This window comes from Canis lupus, chromosome 10 (assembly GCF_011100685.1).
Source record: "Canis lupus familiaris isolate Mischka breed German Shepherd chromosome 10, alternate assembly UU_Cfam_GSD_1.0, whole genome shotgun sequence".
Lineage (NCBI taxonomy): Eukaryota > Metazoa > Chordata > Mammalia > Carnivora > Canidae > Canis > Canis lupus.
This window is the reverse complement of record NC_049231.1, coordinates 12,796,428-12,824,322: the sequence shown is the minus strand read 5'-3', so window position 1 is coordinate 12,824,322 and position 27,895 is coordinate 12,796,428. Positions and strand designations below refer to the sequence as shown.

The window sequence follows — 27,895 nt, the reverse complement described above, 5'->3', positions numbered from 1 at the left end:
GGGACAAAGCCGGCAACTCAATTGAAATCGAAGCGTAAAAACTCAAGCTGGATGACCTTCCCATCCCTCGAAGCCCAGCTTCTCTGGAGCCTCCTCTTTCAAACTCAGTTTAGGACTCCATAAAGAGAAATATTGTACAACTGTCTTCCTAGGCTTGCTGACTATTCCCAGAAGTCATCGGTTCTAAAGACAGAGGGACTACGATGTAGGTCTGATTTTATCAGGCCTAGCGATAGCAAAGATCATGAGAAATGCAATGCAATGTGGTGGAGGGATTTTTTGGCCTTTTTTTTTTTTTTTTTTTTTCTGTATAGGAAGACGAAGGAAGGTAACAATACAGGAAGGTGAGATTAAGATAAACCTAAAAAGGGCAGGTATGTTGGACCGGATAGGCTTTTCCTGTTCCTAAAATGTCTTGTGTTCTTACACAGGAAAAGCATTCTTACTCACCCAAGGCATTTGCAAGTCCTAGGCACAAGACCTAAAAGTGCCCTGGGTTGTGGTGGTAAGAAAGCAGGAAAGAAGTGGGTGGGACGGGAAGCAGCCCTGGTGAGCCCATAACCAGGATGAACTTCCCAAAGGGCAGAAGAGTGTTGGACCATTTATTCATCTGTGTCTCCTTTATTTTGAGAACCGACTCTGCTGCTTTGTTCCTTCTCCGTATTTCCCACACCAGGATTTGAAGACATTTAGAACAAGGGTCAACTCAGGGCGTAGAATCACCAAAGAGTCGGTCGGTGTGCTCGTGGAGAGCTGGCACTCCTTTCGGATTCCAGTATCATCCCATCCGACGACCCTCCCAAAGATTTCTTCCCTCGCTGGATTAGCTGGGGTTGGTGCGGGGGGGGGGGGGGGGGGGGGGAGTTTGATCCCAAAGGAGAGGCCAGGTCTGTGAAACTGAACTGAGATTAAATCGCTAGGAGAAGATTGCAGAGTTTTGGATCCTCATATTTTGCAGATCCTTGTAGCAGAAAACCCCAAGACATTAAATAAATATTGTTAGGCCGTCAGGGAGACCTGGCATTGGCCAAGGCCCTTTAAAAAAACCTAGTAGTGACCCCAAATCCAATCTGGCAGCCAACCTGTAATGCATTGAAAATGTAACCTATAAAAGGCATTTAATATTCTCCCAATTTCCGCCTCATTTTAGTTCTTTAGATTTGCATGATGGTCTATATGGACGGGAGCAGTCCCCTGTGTGCCACTCTTCTTTCCACCTGTGAGCCCGTGCAGTGGAAAGGAGGACACCCCAAGGCCATGGCTGCACTTGTTATTCACAGTAGCAGCAGGTGGCCCCCGCGAGATGCTAGCTGGGATAAATGAGCGTCTCTTCCTGGGCAGCAGTTTGACCATGTGCGACGTCAACTCTGACTGTAACCCAAACTGTTCCTTTGGTTCTTTAGCATCATCCCTAACCTACAAAGCTGAGAGCTTCGGGATATTTGGCAGTAGCACGCGTAAGCAAGTGCTTCCGCAGGGCGTCCCGAGGAGTAGGGATAACAATGGGTAAATGCCTGCAGTGCAGCTTCTATCAGGGACATATGGCAGGCCTGTTTTTCTGGATGATCTTGTTAATATAACACATGCATTTTAAATAACTAAACCTCTCTTGGCATGCCCAGAATAGAAAGCATCAGGGCTACGAAGCAGCTCTCTGTGTAAGCAAAACCTATCCAGTGAAGAACCAGATCTGAGCTTTAATCTGAACCCAGACAGAAAAAGTTGTTAGACCAAAGATAAGAGGAGGGAGGAAGTAAGGTCATTTGGGGGCGTATTTAGATATAGGATAACATCCCAAGGCCTAGTATTGGTTCCAATAAAAAAAAATTTACACACATAGAAAAAGTCCCAAAATAACTACTCCACTGTATGGAGAACAAAGAACTAGAAAAGCCTTGATATACCTCTGTGAATACTTAACATCCACGAAGCAGCTGCTATGTATCAGGTGCCGCACAAGATGCATTATGACGATGTAACAGGAGTTCCTCCTCATAACCACCGCAGGGACGGAGATTTTAGGATCTTCGCTTTCGTGATGAGAAAACTAACAGATAGACATTTAAGAAATGCCAGGGAGCCCGTGGGCTGCACAGTCGATCCCAGGTCTGTGTGCTAGAAAAAGCTCCCACCTCCTCCAGTCTCCACCACCCCTGATGCCCTAGACCCTCTGTAGTTCTGCTCCAGCCTCGGGTACAGATACATGCTTACGAAGATGGGTGTCCATAACGAGACTGCACTCAGGCTTGTCAGAGGAAAAGCAGACGTGTTCTCTAAGATCAAATAATTTATTTGACCAGCCTAAGGTGCGCAAACCCATCCCACCTGGAGGAGAGCCGCCGGTGCCCCCTGCCACCCCTAGATGGCACCTGCGCGCCGCTGACCGATGGAGACACTCAGGGTCAACAGCAGGTTGGGCTTTTGCTGTTGGTGCGAAGGAAGACATCTGAGCAGTTGGGTTTCTCTGTTCCCTCAAATCCTGCTGGAGATACCTGTTGCCATTTTCAGATCTAAAGCCAAATCTGGTAGACAGGGGAAGGGCCACATAACCATCTGAAGGCTGACGAGGAGTTGCAGAAACCTCCCTTCCCAGAGATCCCCTGTCATCGGGGATGATGTTGGTTGTTCAGACAGCAGGCGCCCTCAACAGGGCTTCCCAGCTCCCGTGTCCTTGGCCCTGCAGAAGAGTCTTCTTAGAACTCAATCACGAAAGGCTTCTTTACTTCTTCTTGGTTGCCAGTGCTAACGATTTAATAGACCCAGACACAGGAGCCATAGGATTTGGGCGCTTCAGCCTTTGCAGTGTTCATTCTAGACAAGAAAGGATTTGTTGCTCTCTTCCCCACCCCCACCCCCACCCCCGCCCCCCCCCCAAAAAAAGAAAGAACCAATAACACCATTGACTCCAGGAGCTTCAGAAGAACCATTAGGATTTGTAGTGAAAATGGATTTCTTGGTAAAACACTAAAGGTGGGAGAACTTCACTGCAGGAAAAGGCGGGGGTGAACTCGGGGTCCCCGCGGTGCTCCGCGTGCATCTTAGCAGGCCAGCCCAGGAGCTAACTGGCAGTACATCAGAAAGTATGATTATGAGGGAAAGCTGCAATGGCCCTCGTGTCAGCTGTTTTCCTCCACAGGATACTGAGTGATTCCTGTCCCAACCAGATACTGATTACTTAAAGCTTAGCCCAAGAGTTCTTGTCAAAAACGATTTCCGTAGTATATTTTGACTTGCTGAGGTCTGAAGAACTTTTGGAATTTGTTAGGTGTGGGCCTGAACTCCAGGAATGGGTCAGTAGTATTTGGTTAATGAACTCTATCCGTTTGTACAGATTGTCTTGAACACCTCGTTTTTATCTCACTTCGAGTTCTCTGGATGTTCTTATCTGACGTGTAGAAGTTGTGGTGGAAAATGTGTGCATTGATCATTCAGACAAGGGAGAGTAAAAAAAAAAGAAAGTTCCCAGGACTTACCTTCACATTGTTTTATACAATATTTCAAACATATGTGACCTGCTGTAAATGCTTCAGCCCACAAATTTATGTGTTCTTCTGTTTCCCCCTGAGACTTGCATTTTCTTAAGTTTCTATAAGATACTGTTTCTCATCTATAATACAGGTAAACTCAAAATACTTGAATTGTTGAAGGCTGTTTGTTAGAAGGAGTAAATTTCCTTCACGTGAGATACACAGAATTTATGTAACAGCCAACTTTTCGAACTATTCTACACCAAATATTCAACCTAGAATGGTACGATTCAGAGTGTGTGTCTATATACAAAGCAGTGGGCCATGAAGTCATTTTTATTTTATTTTATTTTATTTTATTTTATTTTATTTTATTTATTTTATTAAGTCTTTTTAAAAACCTTTCTTAAACATATAACTACCAGTGTTAAGGCTTACCGTACTAGGTTGTTTCATACGTCCAGCAGTCAAAAAGCAATTCCCAAAATAACATAGAATGGAATATTCAAATCAAAATCACAGATGTTTAAAGACGCACTTCACCCTGAAGTCAGACATGGAATTTGAGCAACCTTTCAAGTACCGTGATTATGTGGGATTTAAAAAAAAAAAAATGTTATTTTTCATTTGTTAGCATGGATCTCTATCCATATCAGAAATCAATAAGCATTCTTACAGGAAAATCCCTGATGAGTTATTAGGTTTTATATTACAATTGTTTGGTACGTAATAAAAGCAAATATGATTTTTTTCTATTTGGAATCAGTAAAAACATTATGATAAAGAGAACAAATAATTCATTTGTAATCAGTCTTGAAAATCTCTGAGTACTTCATTCTTATTTCCCTTCCCACATCTACAAATCTCGGCCATGAACAAAAGAAAGGCATGGATGCAGAGAAGGAACTGAAAATTAAGTCAATTATGTCTCGTTTCAGTGGAGTGGCTAAGGCATTCTGTAGATAGGGGACATGCCCTGTATTTAATGATTTTTGTCCTGCATCCTGTCCTGACTTTGTCAGGACGCCGTAAATGTCCTGTATTCCACTTTTTAAATTAAATTACAAAAATTGGCAGTTCCAGCTATCTTTCCAACCTAACTGGGCATCCTCTATTTCTATTTGCTAAATCTGGTGACTCTGCACCTTGTCATCCCCATGAGAGTCTTTTAGGAGTTAGATTCATTCGTATATTTCTAAAGTCCACTCTTATCATCAAATATGACCATTTTCAGGATGAAATGTCGCTGTTACAGCTTAAGACCACTTACCACGCTCAGATGACAGAGTTAGTTGGCATTTAAGATTATTGTAGGCTTCTAGCCTCCCTTTACCTGAAAGGTGGGTTTATCTCTATACATGGGTATGTTTTTCTTGTTGATTATTCTGTTGTTCACAGAAACATGTCCTGGAGATTTAAAAAAAAAAAGTCATTATTGAATATTTCAGAGTTTGAATTGTCTAGATGAATGTTAGGATTTCTATGTTGAGGTCTCTGGTAAGAAGAAAGAATGAATTAACTTATAAAATGATATCTGAAGGAGAATAGTTTGTTAGAGAAACAGGGAATATTCTTGTCACCGTTGTTCAAAAGTCTGCTTTTACATATTCTCCACTGCCATCTGCCTTGGAGAAGTGCTGTTGAATATATTAAATTTAGAACATTTTAATTTTGTCTTTACAGTTATAGACATCCTTTGGATGGCAAATTCTTATAGTGAAAACTTAATGATTATCAGTTGTGTATCTAGAAGGCAGATTGAAATGGCTTCCATGGTAGACAACTAAAATGTCATTTTAAAGGACCTTTCATAAATAGTGATTATACGGTAGATATTCTCTTGGCACCGTGTCAGATGCTTACCATCTCATGTACTCCAAGCAGCTAAAAGAAGCTGCCACCCGTATACCTAAGTCTAGATAATCAAGACCATGGTTTCAAAGTGTGTGTGTTCACGCCAAGGAATATGGGGAATGGTCCACTCTGATGTAGAAAAAGAAATTAGAAAAGTCATTTATATTTATTTTTATCTTCTCCTTTCCTGCTTCCAATCTTATAAATGTTTTACAATTTACATAATATATAAGTAAAACAGAACGTGTATGCAATCTATAAAAAATAAACTTCAGTGGAGATGCACCTACTTTTTTTTAACCAAATAAGAGAAAAAAATGAAAATTACCAATAATTCCATGAAAATGAAGGTAGATTTAGAGTCCAGATATAGTAGAACCAGTCCAGATGTATTATAGTGTGATCATAATTCCAATATTCTAGTAATGCTATCCTTAAAGTCTTAGAAGCTGGTAAAGAGGGAAATAAAAGAGGTAGAGGTTGCTTTGTGTAATGTCTTAAATAACAAAGAAAATTTACTTTTGCCATACTTGGTACATAGTAGAAGTTTATATTGATTATACCTCTCAAAATTGTTCCTTCAGATATATTTGCACAAATAAACAAAGATAGAATTAAAAAATATCCATTGTAACATTGTTTGTAATAGCAGAAAGAACTGGAAATAAATAAATATCTATCGTTAGATATTTATCAATACAAATATGTCATCATAGATTTATTATTTATAAAATATACATTGTTTACTCTAATTAGACAAGCTTTCCAATACATAATGTAAAAACTATAAAACTCTTAGAAGAAAACGTGCATGGGACGCCTGAGTGGCTCAGTGGCTGAGCGTCTGCCTTTGGCTCAGGGTGTGATTTCAGGGTCCCTGGATCAATCCCCATGTCGGGCTCCCTGATGGATGGGGAGCCTGCCTCTCCCTCTCCCTGTGCTGCTCCCCCTGCTCTCTCTCTCTGTCAAATAAATAAATAAAATCTTTTTAAAAAACTCTCAAAAATAAAAAGACAAAGACCCAGTTTAAAAATGAGTAAAAGATGTGAATAGATAATTCTGCCTAGAAGATGTGCACATGGCCAGTAAGCACATGAGAAGATGCTCAGCATCCTTAGTAATCAAGGAAGTGCAGTCAAAACCACAATGAGATATGACTTCGCATCAACTAGGATGACTTGAATCAAAATTACGGGTAATAATGAGTATTGGCAAAGTCGTGGAGACATCGAGCCTTTGTCCATTGCCCATGGGAATGTAAAGTGGTGCAGCCAGACTTTGGAAGGACATTTGGCAGTTTCTCAGAAAATTAAATCTGGAGTTTCCATATGACCAATGACTTCTACTGCTAGATGTTTATCAAGAGAAATAAACATACGGCTACACAAAAATGTGTACACAAATGTTCTTAGCAGAATTATCTATAATAGCCAAAAGTGGAAACAATCCAAATGTCCACCAACTGATAAATGAATAAATAAATATGGTATATCCGTAGAATAGAATTTACTGCGCCATGAAAAGAAGTGCACTCGTGATAGATACTACAACGTGGATAAACCTTGACAACATGATGCTAAGTAAAAGTCACCAGACAGAACTGGTCATATGTTTTACGATTCCATTTATACGAAATGTCCAAAACAGGCAAATCTACAGACACAGAAAGTAGATGAGTGGTTTCCGAGGACTGAGAAGAGGGAGGAACAGAGGGCAACTGCCCATGGGTAGGGAGCTTTTTTTATGGGCCGAGGAAAATGTTATAAATTAGCTGTTACGATGCTTACACAGCTCTGTGATTATACTAAAACACTTTAAAAAGGTGAATTTTATGATATGTAAACTGTCTCAATAAAAAAGGGAAAAGGCATCGATAACATTAATCTTATATCAAATTGTTGGCTGTTTCTGGAAAATTAGTGGGACGTTGCTTCTGGCATTTTTTTTTTCCCCACTTTATTTGATTTGGTTGAAACATGCTAACTTAGAACCTTTTTATTTATGGGAAAGCAAAGGGATATATTTCCTACAGCAAGCATAAAAGTGTCCTCTCCATGACAAATTTCAGCTCACTCTTAAAAATGTGTATGTCATTTTGCATTCCAGAAATTTTTTTTTTTTTTTTTTTTTTTTTTTTTTACCAGTCCATCTGCTCCTTGGCCATTATATAGGTGATAAAACACACTATCCAAAGTAAGGATTCTTTACTCCGGAATGCGTGATATCTGCATTTGAGTGAATGGCCATTTGGTTTTCAGGGTGATCCTGAAATTATTCCATCTGACGGTGGGGAAGAGAAAACCCAGAAATAAAAGTGAGTTACTACAAATGGCATCAGATCAACAAATCCCTGTCACTTGAGAGGAAAGGCTTATTTTAACTACTGGCAACTATGTTTAATAATTTCTATTTAAACATCTCTCCTTGTACAAGGCATCGCTGATAACATGATTATGTATTTACGTTGGCAAAATGTGATCATGGCAATCAAATCAAGTGCCACTCTCTTCATTTATCGCTAACACTCTTCCAGGTAATTGAGGCCTTCCTTCCATCTGAGAAGTGATGGTATTTTAGATACAGTCCGTGGCCACAGAGTAAACCAGCAAAGTCATTGACTCTTCTCTGGCCAAAGGAAGAAACTCCCTACTCTGAAATTCCAAGGTGAAGGGTCAATGACTTGAGAAGGCAACCTTCATCCTGGTTTATTCCTAAAGTGTTCTAACAGACCGAAGCCTGTAACTGCTTGCTGGGTGGTACGCTTTTTTTTTTTTTTTTTTAATGTTGCTTTTTTATTTTATTTATTTTAAGTAGGCTCCACGCCCAACGTGGGGCTTGAATTCACGACCCCAAGATTAGAGGAGTCGCATGCTACCTACTGCGCCAGCCAGGCACCCCCTGGGTGGGACACTCTTAAGTGGACCCTGAACAAACACAGGAGTGTGTATTTAAATAAATTGGTGTTCTTGGATAAACATTTGGAGAAACCGGACACTGTAGATTTTCACAGTCTGGACTGAGTTCATTTTAGGTAAAGGTAGAACTTGCTGTGCACTAGTTGATGACTTCAGATACCTACCGCTTACATTCAGGAAGTGAGGGACTTCTAGAAGCTTTCAGATAGGTATTAAATGTAATTGCTTTTTAAAATATCTAATTTTTCTCCATAAACGTGGACATTTTCTTTCTGAAAATTTAATTTTGTAAGGGTTCCTCTCTAATGACTTAAAGGAAGTTCAAGGATTTGGTACAAAACGCTGTACCCTTAAAAATTAATACATAATCTCTACTCCTATGACTTCTTAGGCATGACTCTACTCTGTTCCATGACAGGCTACATCATATTCAAACCATCTCTAGGGGGTTTTTTCTTTCCTTAAAGACCGTCATGTCTCCAAGACCAGAAGCCATGTCCTATTAACCTTGGCTGCAACCATCTCCTTACATGTTTTCGAGAAAATAGTAGGTGCTCAGTAATTACTTATGGTTGCACTGATTTCATCACAGCTTTGGGGTTAAAATGAAGTCTTGGGAATCATGCTACCTCTATTACTGTTTGACTTTTGATGAATTCCTTAACATCTTTAGTTTCTCCATATATAATATAGGAAAAATCATAATACGTTTTTCTTTTTTTTTTTTTTCAAAATTTTATTTATTTATTCATGAGAGACACAGAGAAAGAGAGAGAGGCAGAAACACAGGCAGAGGGAAAAGCAGGCTCCCTGCAGGGAGCCCAACGTGGGACTCTATTCCGGGTCTCCAGGATTACGCCCTGGGCCGAAGGTGGCGCTAAACCACTGAGCCACCTGGGCTGCCCCGTTTTTCAAAAATTAACGTAGAAACAAGTAAACTACTTAAAAAAAAAAAAAAAAAAAGAATTTATTTGACAGGGAGAGAGAAGTAGCTCCCCCTCCACACCAGTGAACTGGGAGCCCAATGCGGGGCTCCATCCCAGGACCCTGGAATCGTGACCTGAGCCAAAGGTAGACGCTTCACCAACAGAGCCACCCAGGTTCCCCAAGTAAACTACTACTTGCAAGCTCAGCTTAATCAGTGTTAGGTGCTATTGTCATCATCATCATCATTATCATCATCATTAGTAGCACTTATTCATTACTTTGCAATATTACATTACATTATTACTACATAACTAGCCCCTCAGCCCCTTCAGGGGCGTGGGCACCCTTCATCCTAGGGCCAGCTGAGTGCCGCTCCAGTTGAGCTAAGTCAGCACTCCTGCCTGACTCTAGTTAGAGAGATGATACAGTCAGTAAAAATCAATGCTTTCTCTTTTCTTCTGCTCTTTTCCTGCACCGTCTCCCAGCACTTACCCAGAGGGGCAGAAATGAGAACATTTGCACTCTGACTGCAAACATATTAACAGGAAGAGGTTCCCCCATGAGCTCTGAGAGAAGAGAAGACACCCTTACAGGTTTCCGGTGTGTGTGTGTGCAAAGGGATTTTAATTAAATTTAATATCTAATCTGAAAGACTGAGAACGTACATTGAAGTAAAAGCAATGCAGGTCATCACAACAATTCAAAGATGTATGAAGAAAATTTGTCACCATGGTTACCTTTACTAAGAAATCTGCTGCCTGTTTCTAAATAGGCAGAGTGGTACAGATATATGGGATCTTGAGCTGCGTGATATTTTCACTCATGAAACCCATGGTGAGACTGACATGCGTTGATCTTATTTTGTAAGATATTTTCTCTAAAATCTCTACTGTGTTATGCAAACACATACATGTGTTGACTACAAAATTTTCCGTCACTGCCCCACAAATAATGAGAGCTGCCACTCTCCCTGTAGCTATGCATATATTCCAGTGAAGCTTTATAGCTCTTATCATTTCAGAACAGTCTCTCTGGAAAATATTTTCAGTACTTCTGGCCCATTCTTTTCATTTCTTTCCTTTCTCTTTCTCTCTCTCTCTCTTTCAACAATCAATAAAACTTTTATTAAACTTGTAATGAATAGGCATTTTTATTATTAAAATTATGTGATAAAAAACGAAGATTGATTATAAGGTCTTGACAATTTTTTTTACCACTCTAACTCTGGAACTTTTTCACCACCCCATACCTGTTAGCATTCACTCCCCAGTTTTGGCAACTACCAAACTTGCTCTCTATCTCTAAGGATTTGCCTATTCTGGACATTTCATATAAATGGAATGATGAAATATGTGGCCTTTCGTGTCTGGTTTCATTTACTTACTGTTTTTAAGGTCCATTCATGTGGTTGCATGTATCAATACTTTGTTCCTTTCCTCGGCTGAATATTATTGTGCTGTGTGGCTTTACCACATTTTATATATTCATTCACCAGTTGATGAACATTTGGATTGTTTCCACTTTGAGCAATTATGAACAATGGTGCTATATAAACATTCACATACAAGTTTTTGCATGGACATAGGTTTTCGTTTCTCTTGGATATACACCTAGGACTGGAATTACTTGGCCATATGGTAACTATAGGTCTACCTTTTTGAGGAACCACCAAACTGTTTCTCCAAAGCTACTATACCACTTTACATTCCCACCAGCAATGTATGAGGGTTCCAATTTCTCCATATCCTGACCAACATTTGTCATTGCTCATCTTTTTCATCATAGTCATCCTAGCAAGAGTGAAGTAGTATCTCCTTTTGGTTTTGATTTCATAATGCCTAATGAGGTTGAACATCTTTTCTTATTTATTCTGGGTTCTCAAGTCTATTCCATTGACCTATATATCTCTTCTTGTGCCAATGCCATATTGTTTTGGTTAGTGTAGCTTTGTAGTAAGTAAGTTTTGAAATCAGGAACCATTAATCCATAAACTTTGTTCATCTCAAGATCATTTTGGCTACTTGGGTTCCTTGCATTTGGATATGAATTTTAAGATCAGCTTATCAGGGGGACGCCTGGATGACTCAGTGGTTGAGCGTCTGCCTGCGACCCAGGGCATGATCCTGGAGTCCCGGGATCAAGTAAGTCCCACATCGTGCTCCCTGCACAGAGTCTGCTTCTCTCTCTGCCTATGTCTCTGCCAATTTCTGCAAAATAGTCACCTGGGATTTTGACAAGACCCACGTTGACATTGTAGATCAATTTCAGAAGTATTGCCATCTTAATATTAAGTCTTCTGATACATAAGTATGAGATGTCATCCATTTATCTGGGTCTTCCTTAATTTTTTTCAACAATGTTTTATAGTTTGTAGTGTTCCACTGTTGCACTTTTTGCAAAATTTATTTTCATATATTTAATTCTTTTTGATGATATTGTAAATGGAATTGTTTTCTTAATTTTATTTTTTATATTTGTTGCTGATATGGAGAAATACAATTGATTTTTTCTATTGATTTTATATTGTGCAACCTTATGTAACTGGAGCTTTACTTTTAGCATTTTTTTCCTTTGAGTTTTTTTTTTAAGATTTATTTATTTACTTGAGAGAAAGAGAGGCAGAGGGAGAGAATCTCAAGCAGACTCCTGGCTGAGCACAGAGCCTGATGTGGGGCTTGGTCTCACGACCCTGAAATCATGACCTGAGCTAAGTCCGACACTTAAACAGCTGAGCCACCCAGGTACACCTCCTTTGAGTTTTCTATATATGAGATCACGCTATCTGCAAATAGAAATAGTTTTGTTTCTTCCTTTCCGATCTAGATTTTTTTGTTGTTGTTGTTAGCTTCATTATCTCGTCTAATTGCCCTGGCTAAGACTTTCTGGGACAATATTGAATAAAAGTGGAAGAGTCCTTGTGCCTTACTTGCACAAAATGTATGCTTGATCTTAGAGGGAAAATTTTGCATATTTCACGGTTACGTATGATGCTAGTTGTGGGTGTTTAATAAACATGTCCTTCATCCAGTTGAAGAAGCTGTCTTCTACTCTCAGTTTATTCAGTGCTTCTATCATAAAAGAATGTTGGATTTGGTCAAATTTTTTTTTCTGAGTTCATTGAGATGATATGTGGGTTTTGTCTTCTATCCTTTTACTATGGCATATTATTACATTGTTTAATTTTTTGCTTATCAAACTAACCTTGCATTCCTGGGACAAACCTCATTTGGTCATGCTATGTAATCTTTTTATAGGTTGTTGAGTTTGGTTTGTTAATATTGTGCTGAGAATTTTTGCACCTAGATTCATATTGATATTGATTCTTATTAATACTGAGCTGTAATTTTTTGTTATATTCTTTGGCTTTGGTTTGAGGCTAACACTGGCTTCATATAATGAGCTATGAATTGTTTCCTTCTCTTCTGTTTTTTGAAAGTGTTTTTGAATGATTGCTGTTAATACTTCCTTAAACACTTGGTAGACTCCATTAGAGTCACTTGGTTCTAGGTTTTACTTTATAGGAAGTTTTAAAAGTTATTAATTCAATCTTTTTACTTACTCTGGTTCTATTTAGATGAGTTACTAATTATCTATTTCATATTGAATCAGTTTTAGTAGTTTATGTCTTTTTAGGAATTTGTCAATCGGGGCTATCTGATTTCTTGGTATACCACTGTTTATAGAATTCCCTTATAATCTTTTTTATCTGTAAAGTGAGGAGTGATGTCGATTCTTTTATTTGAGATTTCAGTTGAGTCTTGTCTTTTATTTTTTCTTGCCCGTTCTAGCTAAAGGTTTGTCAATTTTGTTGATCTTCTCAAAGAACCAACTTTTGGTTTCATTGACTTTCTCTACTGATTTTCTAGCCTCGGTTTCATTTATTTCTGCTCTAATCTTTACTGTTTCCTTCCTTCTGCTTATTTTGGGTTTAGTTTGCTTTTCTTTTTCTATTTTCTAAGGTTTTGTTCTATTCAAATTGATCAGCTATTCACCATATATCACTCCAAACAACTTTTGACTGTTCCCAACATACAAATCCATCCTAAAAGACAAATATTTTTACCACTAAAGATATTAAAAAAGAATAGGCAGGAGAGAATTTCTAGAATAGCAAAGTAAGAACATTCAAAATCCAATCCTCCGTAAAATCAATGAGAATGCTAGCAAAAATGGTCAAAATTGACTTTTCAGAATTCTGGAAATTAACCAAAAGCTTACAACAATTTGAGAATTTATTCAAGAAAAACAGCTGAATCTCAGCAAGAATGGTGAACTTTGTGGTATTTTTACCTTATCCTGTACCCATATCCCCTCCCCAAAATGTTACTACAGCCAAAGACATTTTATAATGATAAAAGGGTCAATCCAGCTAGAAGACGTAAGAATTGCCATCATATATTCACCCAACAATGGAGCATGAAAACGGACAGAATTGAAGGCAGAAATAGTAATTCAACAATAATATTAGGAAAAAAACCAATAATATTAGGAGCGTATAATAACCTATTTTTTTTATAAAGATTTTATTTATTTATTCATGAGAGACAGAGAGAGAGAGAGAGGCAGAGACACAGACTGAGGAGAAGCAGGCTCCATTCAGGGAGCCCAATGTGGTACTCGATCCCGGGTCTCCAGGACCACACCCTGGACCAAAGGCAAGCGCTAAATTGCTGAGCCACCCAGGGATCCCCACAATAACACAGTTCTAATAATGAAAAGAAAACCAGACAGAAGGTCAACAAGGAAATAACAAAACTATAAAACGTAGACCTAACAGGACTCTGTTCCCAGTAACAGCAGAATACAAATTCTTCTCAAATGTACATGTAATACTCTCCAGGGTACGCCATAAAATAAATCTAAATAAACTTTACACCATAAAATAAATCTAAATAAACTTTAAAAGATTGAAATCATACAAAATATATTCTCTGATCAAATGAAATGAAATTAAAAATTAGCACAGAAGGAAATTTGGGAAATTCACAAATAAGTGGAAATTAACTGTGTAGGGCTAAATAACCAATGGGTCAAAGAAGATGACACAAAAGGAAATTAGAATATATTTTGAGATGAATGAAAATGAAAATACAACATTCCAAATTATCTGGATGCAGTGAAAGCAGTATTTATCCTTGTCAAAGTTTAGCTTTCAACTGGCTCCACTATGATCCAAATCACTCTGACTGCTTTTTGTAGCGTGGTTGAGATTCTAATCACAGAATACCTTCAGTAATGTACGACTGCATAATATGGCAAATTGAAAGAACAAATCATCAAACAACACATTTCTAAAGCTCTTATTCTATTCCCATCATGACGACACAGTTCCATGCACACAAGGACTCCCAAAGTGGACCTAGGCAGACAATGCCTGATAATCTGTGCAGAGGCAAGAGGAAGAAGTTTACCAACCTACCTGATTTTTTAAGAGGAAAAATTGTATAGGCTGCTGCTGCTAAGCAGAGTCCTCCAAGTAGTCAAGTTTTCTCTTTTCAGTGATTAATTCCTGAGATGTATTATCAGCATGCACTCTAACTACAGCCAGAGGTGAAATTACTGCCTTACTAATAGCTATATTTTGTATTGTGCTATTAAGGTATAAAATTGCCCCTTCACTGTTATTTAAAACTGAAAAAATATGGTACCTACACTTGTGAGCCTAACATAATATGTAGTTGTCAAGTGACTATGTCGTACCCGAAATTAACATAATATTGTCAACTATCGTTCAATTGTGTATATTATATATAACTTATATATAATATAATATATATTATATAAAAATTATATAAAAATTACATGTGTATAAAATACATTTATTAGTGCTAAAAAAGAAAAATTAATGCTAAGTCAATTGCATATGTATTATAAAAAATTTTTTAACTGAAGAAGTCTTAAAAAGCAGTTAGGTTTCTCTAAGAATTCAGTTTTTAAAAATGGGGCTGCAACCAGGTGAAAAACAAAAAACTGAGGAAGCTGAGAAGTTGTATATTTTTTGATGATTTTACATTTTAGCTAAACTCTGGGTCATTATAATTATGTGTGTCATTTCTGACCTTGAACATAGATAAATATAATTTATTTGTAATGTTCAGTACTAAAAGAGCTCTTTGATAACTGATTGCTTAAAGAGACAGAGAGCTATTAATTTTATTGTGTTACTTAGGAAATTGTGTGTGTGTGTGTATGTATACATCGGCTAAAAGTCAAAGAAAGATTTCTCTTTCCAGAATGTTTTTTTCATTGAGACTTATTAATGTTCATTCAGCATCATCTTTTTCTTAACTAATTATATAAACGTGGAAAAACTAAACTTGGGAACTAAAATTAGAACTACCATCATTTTGTTCTTTTGTTAAAAAGGAAACAGCCTCCTCACCATGAGTGACAGTCAAAACAATACTAAGTGCCAAAAAAAGAGTAAAAATTAATCATACGTGGTTACAAGGCAAAACACTACTTTTTTTTTTCTTTTTTCTACTAACAAAATCATCATAGCTCTTTAGGATGTTAATGCTAGACTTCACTGATACTTAAATAAGACTCAAACTAAATATTAACTGTAATATTTACTATACCTGGATAAGTATAGCTTCTCCATTCCACATTTCCAACTTCTATGTAACATGATCCCCCACTTTTCCTATCTTCAGAAGGATTGGAAAAGCCATCAGAGTGCAGTAATTACACATAGTATTACCTTAACCAACTATTTGCAATCACTCATACATGCAGACAACAAAAGTGTTACTCTCCATGTGTTCAGGACTGGATACAGAGGGAGGATTGCAATCTTTGCCCTCAAGGAGTTCACACTTTAAAATCAGTCATTTCTAGTGACTATATCGGAGACATCCTGGAAAAATTGCTAAGAAATTTGAGAGGAAAAAAAATCCCTAGAGTTTGATTATCATATTTTCAATGCTCAGACATCATTCTGGTGAATGTTCTCTGGTAAAGAACATACCAGCCAAGGAGATTTTAGACTTACAGAAGCTTTCTGGGGAGCTACTGCAAAGGTCTGAACAATAGATGAAGGGGGTCTGAGCTAATTCCATGTCAGTGAGCCACAAGAGGTGATCTTCATGCCTCTTCCATGTTCCATGCATTCAGTGACTTCTCCAAACTCAGGGTTTTTAAGTTAGTGTTTAGAACTCCTCAACCTAAAAATCATCATGGAAATGCACAAACATTTAGATACAAGGCTATTTACTTGCAGTCTTGTCTATAATTGTGAAAAATTGAAGACAAGTTGATGTCTAAAAATAAGGTATTGGATAAACAAACTATGGCACATCCAGACAATGGAATACTACAGAGTGTCTGAAAATAGTTTTTAAATAAATTTGAAGACATAAAAAGACATTCACGATGTATTCAGTTTAAAAGCAGGTCATAAAGGAATATGTAGAGTAAAAATCTAGATGTTGTCATAGATACATCCAAGGACTTGAAGACCATACACATAAATGTTATCAGCAGTCATTCTAAGTGTTGGTATTATGGGATATTTTTCTTTGTTTTTGTTATCTATAGCTTTAGGTTTTCTACAGTGAATATGCATTATTTTTTAATCTAAAAAAAGTTATTAATTTTAAGGACAGGAGGTAAGAATTTTAAGGGCTCCAGGTACGAAAAATGGTTTCAACTTAGAGAACTACTGATTTTGCGTATGTAAGACTGCCATTGACTTTTCATCACTAGCCAACGTTCCCGACATTGCCTTCTTCAAATATTTAGCAATGTTTATGCCATATAGCTCCCACACAGCCATTTATGCAGAGAGTGAAGTAAGAATTACCACGTGATCAGTATTAACTAGTATAACCCTTCACATACGTGTACTATATGCCAGATGCCAGCTGGAAATGTTCACTTATCTTTATTCTTTAACTTTTACAGGGTGAATCAACCCTGTGAGTTTTATTATCTTCCCCATTTACAGATCAAGTAGCCTGAGGCCTCAAGAGCTTAAGTAAAGCACAGAGCACTGATCTAAACTCACACTCCAGGGTCATTCAAGAAAAATATAATAAGTTTAATTTATATTTATTTTTTAATTATTGTTTTGGTTTTTTTTAAAAAAAAAGAGATTTATGTATTTATTTTAGAGCAGGGGAGGGACAGAGGAAGAGAGTCTTAAGCAGACTCCGTGTTGCGTGCACAGAGCCCTACATGGGGCTTGATCTCAGAACCCTGAGATCATGACCTGAGCCAAAACCAAGAGTCAGTTGCTTAACCAACTGTGCCATCGAGGTGCCCCCTTGACTTTTATTTTTTTAAACAATAAAAGAAGGATGTAATAAATTTTGCCTCGTCCTATACATGCATGAAAGATCAGATATCCTTGCACAAATTCAAAATTTTTTATCTAATCACTCAACACGGAGAGCAGCGATCTACCTAGTGAAGTCAGTGCTTTCAAGTAGGGAAATCAATCATTTCCCACACCAAAAAATATTCTCCGTGTTGTGAGATTTTCTTTTTGCTTTAGACTGAAATTCATTTGTCATCTTCCTGGGCCTGTGCTTGGTCTCTTTTATCCTTGTTACATTTCTTCCCTACAGGATTTCCTTTTGGGAAATTTTACGATGGATGGTCACAATATCTATTCATTTATTTCAGCTTTTAGACATTAGTAACACTGCATTATGTCACATTTAACTTTCCAAGGGCTTTGAATTGAAGCCACAATTTAAAACTCCTAGCACTCCCTAACTTTTTTTTTTTTTTAATTTTACCCTTTCATCTGTCAAGTGGTCCAGGAAGGGAGTTAGTACTATATATAGTTTATTTGAAGGTAAAGAGATGGAGAGAAACAGCAAACCATTCATTAAATACCATCACCTCTGGAACTTGAAAGTAGTAGAATCAGAGAGTTTCAAAGAACCGTGGGGGCCAGTCAATCCACACATAGTAAAGGGACTTCACCTCACTATCTCACCATTGTTAACTCCTTTGTTATTTCAAGTGAGTAAAAAACGTCTCTTTTTTCTTTTCTTTTTATTAAGAGTACCCTAGAAAACTAAAAATGTGCACAAATCAAGCAAAATTAAATAAGAAAAATCAAGTCGGAGATGGAAGGGCCTGAGCTCACCTTTGGGATAAAGCCAAGACTGTCAGATGTGTGATCATTATAAAGAGGGGAGGGCACACACCAGGAGGGGAGGGCAGGACTGAGGTCCTAGATTCACAATGGTTCAGATCTGAAGAGGGCGTCAGTATTAACCATCTCACTTCTCACCATGTGGGATCGGATGTGTACAGCGATAAAGACTGCTGTGAATGAACTACATATATTCTTTACACAACAACCACAACAAAAGCATTAAGGCTGGGAAAGCTCTCAAAGATCCAATCTGTTTGCTCTCCTTCTGCACTCAGTTCTTGCCATCTGTAGATGCCTATTTTTTTTCCTTCTAATATTTTTATTTATTTTATGTTTAGAAACAATCTGTCCACAGTTCATTTTTTTTAATAATAAATTAATTTTTTATTGGTGTTCAATTTACCAACATACAGAATAACACCCAGTGCTCATCCTGTCAAGTGCCCCCCTCAGTGCCCATCACCCGTTCACCCCCATCCCCCGCCCTCCTCCCCTTCCATCACCCCTAGTTCGTTTCCCAGAGTTAGGAGTCTTTATATTCTGTCTCCCTTTCTGATATTTCCCACACATTTCTTCTCCCTTCCCTTCTATTCCCTTTCACTATTATTTATATTCCCCAAATGAATGAGAACATACAATGTTTGTCCTCCGATTGACTTACTTCACTCAGCATAATACCCTCCAGTTCCATCCACGTTGAAGCAAATGGTGGGTATTTGTCATTTCTAATGGCTGAGGAATATTCCATTGTATACATAAACCACATCTTTATCCACTCATCTTTCGATGGACACCGAGGCTCCTTCCACAGTTTGGCTATTGTGGACATTGCTGCTAGAAACATCGGGGTGCAGGTGTCCCGCCGTTTCATTGCATCTGTATCTTTGGGGTAAATCCCCAACAGTGCAATTGCTGGGTCGTAGGGCAGGTCTATTTTTAACTGTTTGAGGAACCTCCACACAGTTTTCCAGAGTGGCTGCACCAGTTCACATTCCCACCAACAGTGTAAGAGGGTTCCCTTTTCTCCGCATCCTCTCCAACATTTGTTGTTTCCTGCCTTGTTAATGTTCCCCATTCTCACTGGGGTGAGGTGGGATCTCATTGTGGTTTTGATTTGTATTTCCCTAATTAGATGCCTATTTTTCTGTTCTCATTTCCAATACTTCCAGATAAGCAGCTACCACTACTCCCCTTTGAAAGTTAACTTCTTAATCCAGTCATTTCAGAAGTAAATCTTCCTGGACTCCAGGCAAAATGATCATTCGTTTCACTTTGTCCTCTGACTCCCATTTCCCTTCCTTTTCGGGCTTCGAGTCTCACTGTTCTTGGTGGGTGAGGCACTGCTAAGGGACCAGCATATCCGAGAATTAGACATAGCCTGATGGCCCCAGTGCTGGAAACCATAGCTCTTCTGCTTCTAAACCCAGCTTCTAAAATTCCACAGACCTCCCCAAAGACCAGGAAAACAAAATGCTTATTTTTGAGTTATTCTAACAGTCCATTGTAGTGTCCTTATATTTGTAGCTGTATTTTCTTCCCACTTCTTGGTCATTAAGAACAATGGTGCAGAATGGAACAATTTCAACAGAGCACTGTTTTTAAGCTCTTGCTGAAATGGATGTGTGGCCCTGGGCCATCAGATTTATACATGTTTTCCTTTTTACTTAATTGTAATTAGCATGCTGTTTATTGCATTCCTTTTACCTTTCCTTAAGAATTTGCTTTTTCCTTCAATTGTTTGCATTGGTATCTTTTGAATTTCCTCTCGCTTATTTATTTTTTGGCATAAATAATAATTGGTGCTACGGCAGGAGCTTGATAAAGCTTTTTATTATGTTCCCTTTTGTCCAACAGCGATCATGAGGCATAAAAAAGTCTAAACAGTTTGTCCAGAGTTACATAACAAAGGAGAAGCAAGGTCTCAATAAGAGTGTGTGCGCTTCGTTTTCCATATTCGGTTTCTATTAAAGGTCCAGGGCTCCTGTTATTTCTGTCGATTTTTTTTTCGTCTAAATCCTTTAGGGTTCCCCCTGCCCCGGATCTTAATTTGTATTCTCTCTTGACTTCTGATATTTATTTTCTGTTTGAAATGTCTTTCTGATTCTATCCTTACTTCTTACCACTTTGGTTTATGGATCCTGGGAGACAAACTCTTGATTCAGGAAAGTGGTATTTTCTCCTCCAGATCATTAGTCAGTAATAGCTGGTTAAAAACCTAATATTCTATGATTGCAAAACACCTGTTTTCCCCAGATGGTTCAGTAAATTGTTTTAGACACATTGATCATCTATTTTGGGGAAAGAAATCTAGTTGATTCTCACCTTTACCATACCCCAAAATAGAGATAGATTAAAAGATTAGCTTTTAGTAAAAATGAAACTTCCAGAAGAATTTGTATGTATCAAAGCAACGCAAGAAGCCACACACACACACACACACACACACACACACATACACACAAAGATTGACATGTTGGAAGGTAAATATAACTTTTAAAAAATCCTTGGTGTTTTAAGGCAAGAATAAGCCATATAGATGCAACACGTATTTCTGAGAAATAATGTCTTATATATCATAGTCAACAATAATACAGTAATGCTCTGGTATAAACATTAGGAAAGAGTATGATAGACAGTTCTTAAAGGTAAGGACTGATAAATGAACTATAATGATATAAAAATGTATTATCCTCAATTCTAACCAAAGAAATAAAATTCAAAACGATCAGTCACTGTCATTATTGCCATTAGCACAGCAACACTTAAAAGCCAATTTAAAAGCTAGTGAAGCTTGAGGTTCCTGCGTGGCTCAGTTGGTTAAGCGTCTGTCTACCTTTGGCTCAGTCGTAACCCGGGGGTCCTGGGGTTGAGCCTGCTTCTTCCTCTCCTCCCTGCTCGTGCTCTCTCTCATTATCTCTCTCCCTCTCCCCCCCCCTCTCGCTCTCTCGCTCAAATAAACAAACATGTTTTTAATAAACTAAATAAAAGCTAGTGAACTTTATGTGACTGATACTAATTTCCCTTTTAAGACTTCTACAAACCTTCTACAATGAGCACGTTACTTTTATGTCGAAAAAAACCAGCACTCTAAAGCATACATAGATGTGTCTTTAAAGTTAAAACAGGTATAGATGTGTGTTTAATGTCTCCTCTGGATGCACAAGACCTAAGAAGTGGGCAAATGCTTCAGGTTGATCCTACCCATCTGATTGTCTAATTCCGCTGTATTTCAATTAACTTTAATATTGCTTGTTCCTTGAAAACAAGAATTAACAAAAGCAGGGATTTTTTTTTTCCATGTTAACGACATCCTATGGTAATATTTCATGGCCAGGATAGAAGAGCACCACCACGATAAGGGCTGTTTTGTGCAAGAATGCTCTCCATAAGGTCAACAGCTTGGACATGATTAATTCCTTAATTGAACTTTGAGACATTGTCTGAGGTGTTGAGGTGAAGTGTTCTGGGATTGCCGAGGGTATGGGGGAAATGAATTTGCCATAATAAAGGGAAATTTTGAGATAAATAGGTCACTGAGAAGGATGTATTTTTCCGTAGTGCCAGACGTGTTGATCCTGTCCATTAATTTCAAGATGTTAAGGTTCGTTTTTGAGTTTTTGCAAAGATCTCTGAAGGTAGATCCCTTAGAGAGGCAGAAGGCGAGAGTTGTATCAGACTTGATGCCACTGTGACCTGGAATCGTAGCCAGGCACCACTCCTTTCAGGCATTTTACTTACCCTGTCAGGTTAATCCTCATGGTTACCCTCTGACGCAGGTGTCCTGGATTCCTCACTTCACCAAGAAGATATTAAGATGCACAAGGCTAGGTAGGCTGACCACAGGTGTGCTGCAGGGACTCGGGAGAGGAGGGAAGTTGAGCCCAGACAACCCTGACTGTAGAGATGGAATTTGCACTCTGAGTACTACACTGCGTCTGCTTAGACTTGGGTGGCTTTGGCCTTCCTCCCACAGCTGGCCCCCAGCTCCACGCGGGGCATTGACTAGTCTAACGAACACTGCCCACCATACCCTTGCTGATGGGAAGCAAACCAGAGAGGACTTGGGTTTCATACTCTTACCTGGACTGTGTCTTTGTTCCACGTTTGTGTCCCTAAGTTCGTTCCTTCTTCACCTATAAAATGGGGGAAAGTAATAACCTCAGAGAGCTGCTGTGGAGATGGGAATACCATATGTGAAGGTGCTTAGAACCGTGCTTGGCAAATCAGAGATGTTTCATAAATATTAGTTTCCTTTCTTCCTTCCCTTGCCAGACAAAAGTCGTTCTCCCTTACGAAGTCAAGCTTGCATGAAAATGCCTCCATGGCTCTCAAGGTTTCACAGAATCCTCAGAAATTTTGCTCGCTAGATCAAATGGACCCTATTACACATGGAATCTCAGAGGCTTCTAATCCCCCAATAATGTATGCTGTGGAAAGCCCTAATAGAAGTTTATATAACCTGATATTTGAAATTCTCTTTTCTGGATTTGGGCAGGCTATTTATAGGCTTATTTCTATGATTCTTGTTTCTCTCTCATTTCTCCTACAGAACCCTTCCCCCAATTCCAAATACACTTTTATACAACTGAACTCTGGCTCAAACTGCTTATATGCCATTTCTCAAAGATGCCTTATCATTTCCTGCTTCCATTATTTTTTTTTTTCTCCTGTCGGGCTCTCTCCCTGAAAGAAACCTTTCCCGAAAACTTGTCTATTGAACTTTAACCTTCAAGGCTTAACTCAAATGCCTGCTCTTCATACACCTCTGACCACTCTGGATGGAAGAGACCCCCCCCCCCTTCCTACTAAACCACCATAGCACTGAGTATCATTCACTGGACAGGCTGCAGATACTTTATTCTTTTGGGGCTGAACATTGATTACATGGACTAATGGTTTAAAATGACATCTGAAAAAAATTAAAATAAAATAAAATAAAATGACATCTGATTAGCAATCCCTTATATGGCCTGTCCCAACTCCTTACAAAACAAAACAAAAAAAATCTGTGAAGCCAGCAAAAGCCAAATTCTCACAAACACACTAAAAACTAATAAACAATGTATTATCAAAATTAAGAAGGAATTTCTGACAATTTAAAGGCCAGAGAAACTGGATTGAGAAACTTGTAGAAACTATTTTCCCACTAAAAATAGATTAAAATTCTTGGTTTGAGAATAGAACCACTCTTCACCCTCCTCAGCTGTTTACCTCCTACTCAAAAACACAGGAGCCCGGTCAACCACCACCAACAGCCACCAAAAAAAAAAAAGGAGGACAAGCATACCCCTATCGGCTAGGTGATATTTTATGAGGTATCCAGTATGCTCTTCCCTAATCCCTAACAGTGGTTCAAAACAGTTAAGCATAATAATAAAAACTAGAAAAGGTTTTTGAAGAACATGCAAAAAAATATATAGCAGGTATGTCAATATTAATTTTTTTTTAAGTTGGAGGTTGGGAGGTGTCAAAAGGATGAATTAGAGGAAGGTGATCAAAAGGTACAAACTTCCAGTTAAGATAAATAATACATAATAAACTAAGTAACGTACGTGATGTCCTGTACAGCATGATGACTATAGCTAACGCTGCTGTATGGTATACTTGAAAGTTGTTAAGAGAGTGGATCCTAAGTTTCCATAGCAAGGAAAAAACTTATTTTTTCTTTTTTGTATCTATAGAAGATCATGAATGTTAACTAAGTTTATTTATTGGGGTAATTGTTTCACAATATGTGTAAGCCAGTTAATGATGCCAAAAATCTTAAGCTTATATGGTGCTGTATATAAATTGTCTCAACAAAATTGGGGGGGAAATGTCAAATGTGAGGTAAACATAAAACTAATAGGAATGTAATTACTTAATATTGATAAAATTTACAGAAAAGATGTAATTATTCATCTTTTCAAATAAAACAATGGCTGAAATACATAAAGTAAATATTGTTAGGAATATAAGGAAAAATAACAAAACAAGTGTTGTGGAAGATCATACATCTCAGGCTTCAAGAAATCCAGTAGGAAGAAATAAATTGGAATAATATCTTTAATAATATATAATAATATATTAAGTAAGGTGATATATATATACACATATGTACATAGATAAGTTTATAAATACAGAGATAGATATAAATAGGTAATCAGTCTATTGCCCCCAAAAGTATCTATGAAATATTCAGAAAAATGTATCATAATATTTGTTTCAAGAAAAGAATGGAGAAATTCCAAACATTAGAAGTCCAACGACTATTGGATTATTTGCGTGTACAATAACTAGAAATTAATAAGGAAGATAAATTCAAAAACACACAAATGTCAAGTGAAACCAGGAATTAAAACTACAATTACAAACCATTTAGAAATTAACAAAAATGACATTACACATGAAACTATAGAATGGCCCCAAAGCTACAACCAGAGGCAAATTCATAAGAGGAAAGTACGTACAGGCTTTTGCTTGTTGGGTTTTTGTTATATGTTCTAACAATTTCCCGTTGTTTAAAATTAAGCTCTAGGGATCCCTGGGTGGCACAGCGGTTTAGCGCCTGCCTTTGGCCCAAGGCGCGATCCTGGAGACCCAGGATCGAATCCCACGTCGGGCTCCCAGTGCATGGAACCTGCTCCTCCCTCTGCCTATGTCTCTGCCTCTCTCTCTCTCTGTGTGTGTGTGACTATCATAAATAAAAATAGATAAATAAATAAATAAATAAATAAATAAATAAATAAATAAATATAAAATTAAGCTCTAGCCATGTGAATATTTCCTGATTTCTATCGGAAGCATGTAAAACACCCTTCAAATGAAGTATGCTGGGACTAGAATTTGTTCTTACTGTCTTTGTTCATACCCTATTCTCCATTTCCTTGGCACCATATTTGATCACCTCAGAGATACCGAAGCATAATAATAAAAACTAGAAAAAGTTTAATAAATTTAAATTTAATAGTTCTTTAAATTTAATAGTTCTTGTGAATACAATCTCTGACTGTGACCGTTGGTCTTGCACAGGCTATTTTATAGTTATTTCTTGGTTCCACACAACTAAGGTTACGGGTAAGAAGCACTCACACCTTCTATCCAGGGCAGGAGGGGCCTTTATAAGTTGGAAAAGCCCCACCTCATCACCCAACAAGAAGAGGGAAATTACAGAAGAAAGCTAAATTAAAACTCAGAATAAGAGTCTGTGATCTCTGTGGTCCTTATGAGTATATCATAGAATTAAATAAATACGTACACATACACGCACACAAACACACATGCATGCATACGTATATACATAAATGGAGGATACAGACGCTATTTCTTAGGGATTCATTCAGAAATTATAAACAGTAGAGACATTTTAAAACTGTTAAATTCTATTTCAATGTCAATAATATGAACTAAAATATTTTTTTTTCTCTGAGCTTCCTATGTCCAGTAAGATCATGTGTACAATATTTTGGTGTCAAGAATATTAGGTGGCTATATGGTTTACATTCTGAGCTCTCAGACATACAAACAATAAAGTTGTGTTATATATGATTTGTTCATTCAAATGTGATGTTTACTTTTCCTAAATTTTTCACTTAATATGACTACCATCCTATTATTTTTGCAAGTATACCCATTAATAAATTATAGTGCATTTTCTTGATTCAGACTTATTTCCAACAACAAAACTGTCAGTTTCCTGTAAAGAAATAGGATAGTTGCTATAGTCAACTATGGTACCATTAAAAAAAAAAAAAACATTTGGTCCTTATATCTGTAGAAGTTCTCGCTGAATTGGGTGTATGTACGGAAGACCAATTTGTGTAATCAAAATAACTCATGTGGTTTCCAAACCTATTAACATTCTTCCTCAATGCAGGCGAGGGTCCAATGTATCTCTTACACTGGACATGAGTAGCTTGGGGAATGTCGAACCCTTTGTGGCTATCCCAACCCCACGGGAGAAGGTAGCAATGGAGTACCTGCAGTCAGCTAGCCGAATACTCACAAGATCACAGCTGAGGGACGTCGTGGCAAGTTCACATTTACTCCAAAGCGAATTCATGGTGAGCTCGCTGTTTATTGTTCACTCTCAGTAGATATTTTGATAAACTAGACCCTAGAGGCACCTACTAAAATGGCACCGTTCTCCACTCAAGCAGCTTACAGTAAACAAATGGTTAGAGTTTAAAAGCTTAAGGTTAAGTACAAGGCTTTAGATCCACCCTACATCTCATGAACTACTGGTAAGTGTTCAAACCCGAATGTGAATACAAAATTGAGGCAGAGTACATAGGAGCTGGTCAGGCAAAGAAGTGCCAAGAAGGAACTGGGCTGTGAAGAGGCATTCCAGAAAGCAGGAACAGCCTTGCTGTCACTGGGAAATTCAATTGTTTCAACTGGAGCATTGAAATTAAGGTGGGAAGGGGCAAAAGTTGAGCCTCCAGAGTTATAAAAGGAACCGGAGTCTTAATACATATTCAAATGTTTGGACTTTATCTTGAATTTTAAAAAGATCTCTCTATGTGCAGTGGAGTAAGCATTAGAAAAGAAAGGGGTATGTTGGGGTCTCTAGAGATAATCCTGTGGAACTGTCATCATGATGGTCTGAACTCAGTAGGAGTGAAAATGGGGAAACCCTATAGGAATCTGCAAAAAGGGGGCTGAATTGGGTGAGGCAATCATGGAAAAGGAAAGAATCAGGGATGATACCCCAGTTTGTGACATGAGCAACAGGGCACCTGCAGTGTCCTTTAATGAAATAAGGAGCACAGAAATACCAAATGTGGGCTAAAGATGATTAGGAAGTTTAACCAAAAGTGATGGCAACCCATCAGTGTTGCTGGTGATATGTGGATTTGTAAAAACACACGTCTACTCAGAGCTTGGAGACAGATTAGATCTTCTTAGGTTTAATAATTGTCCAAAAGGAGGATCCATTTTATGGGTCACTTTAAATCTCAAATCAGTTGTACATCTTAAGCCAAGTCTGGTGATTTTAATAAATTGATCACTCCAGGGTCTGTTCAGATATTTGCAACTACTCTGATAATGAAATATCTAGCAATGGGCTAGATTTACTGTTAGCTTCGTCAGCTATTATTAAGCATCCAAAGTAAAACATGAACATGTAGCTTTAAAAATTAGACTTTGTAGTATGTCATCTTTTCATATGTAAAGAAAACAACACCTAGTGAGATGAAAGAACCAGTCAATGATCACACAGCTAGCCAAAGGTACGCCTAATACTCCCTTCTAGAACCACAGATAGCTTTTTGGAGACAAGCCCTTAAAGGAAAGACAAGGCCAACAAAGAGTACCAAAGAGAAGGGTGATGGTGGCTTTGCCAAAACAGGCTGACCTATTTGAAATTATCAAACATAAACATGTGCTTTCTACTGAATATTCAACAATTTTGCTTATTTTGGTAACCTGGAACTGAGAAGTTATAATATTAATTGCAGCAGAGAGTAGGGAGGAGTATTATAAATATCTAAAATAATGCAGGTTTAGGAAATGATATTTAAAAAGTAAGCTACCCCTGTCTGTAGACCACATCTCAAATTCATGATCTAGCCAGGTTTTTCCCAAATTATCAGACTGACTAAAAACTAGGACAATTTGAATTAATTTATAAATGATTT

At 37.8% G+C, this 27,895-nt stretch overlaps 1 protein-coding gene across 3 annotated transcripts in view; it reads left to right on the top strand.

Moving 5' to 3' along the window:
* PTPRR (protein tyrosine phosphatase receptor type R) overlaps positions 1-27,895 on the top strand; it is a 233,906-nt gene that overhangs the window by 163,850 nt on the left and 42,161 nt on the right. For all 3 annotated transcript variants that reach the window (XM_038550013.1, XM_038550012.1, XM_038550014.1), the window contains one exon: positions 26,131-26,317. In XM_038550013.1, the coding sequence (XP_038405941.1) occupies positions 26,131-26,317 (187 nt within the window). The remainder of the gene's footprint in view (positions 1-26,130; positions 26,318-27,895) is intronic.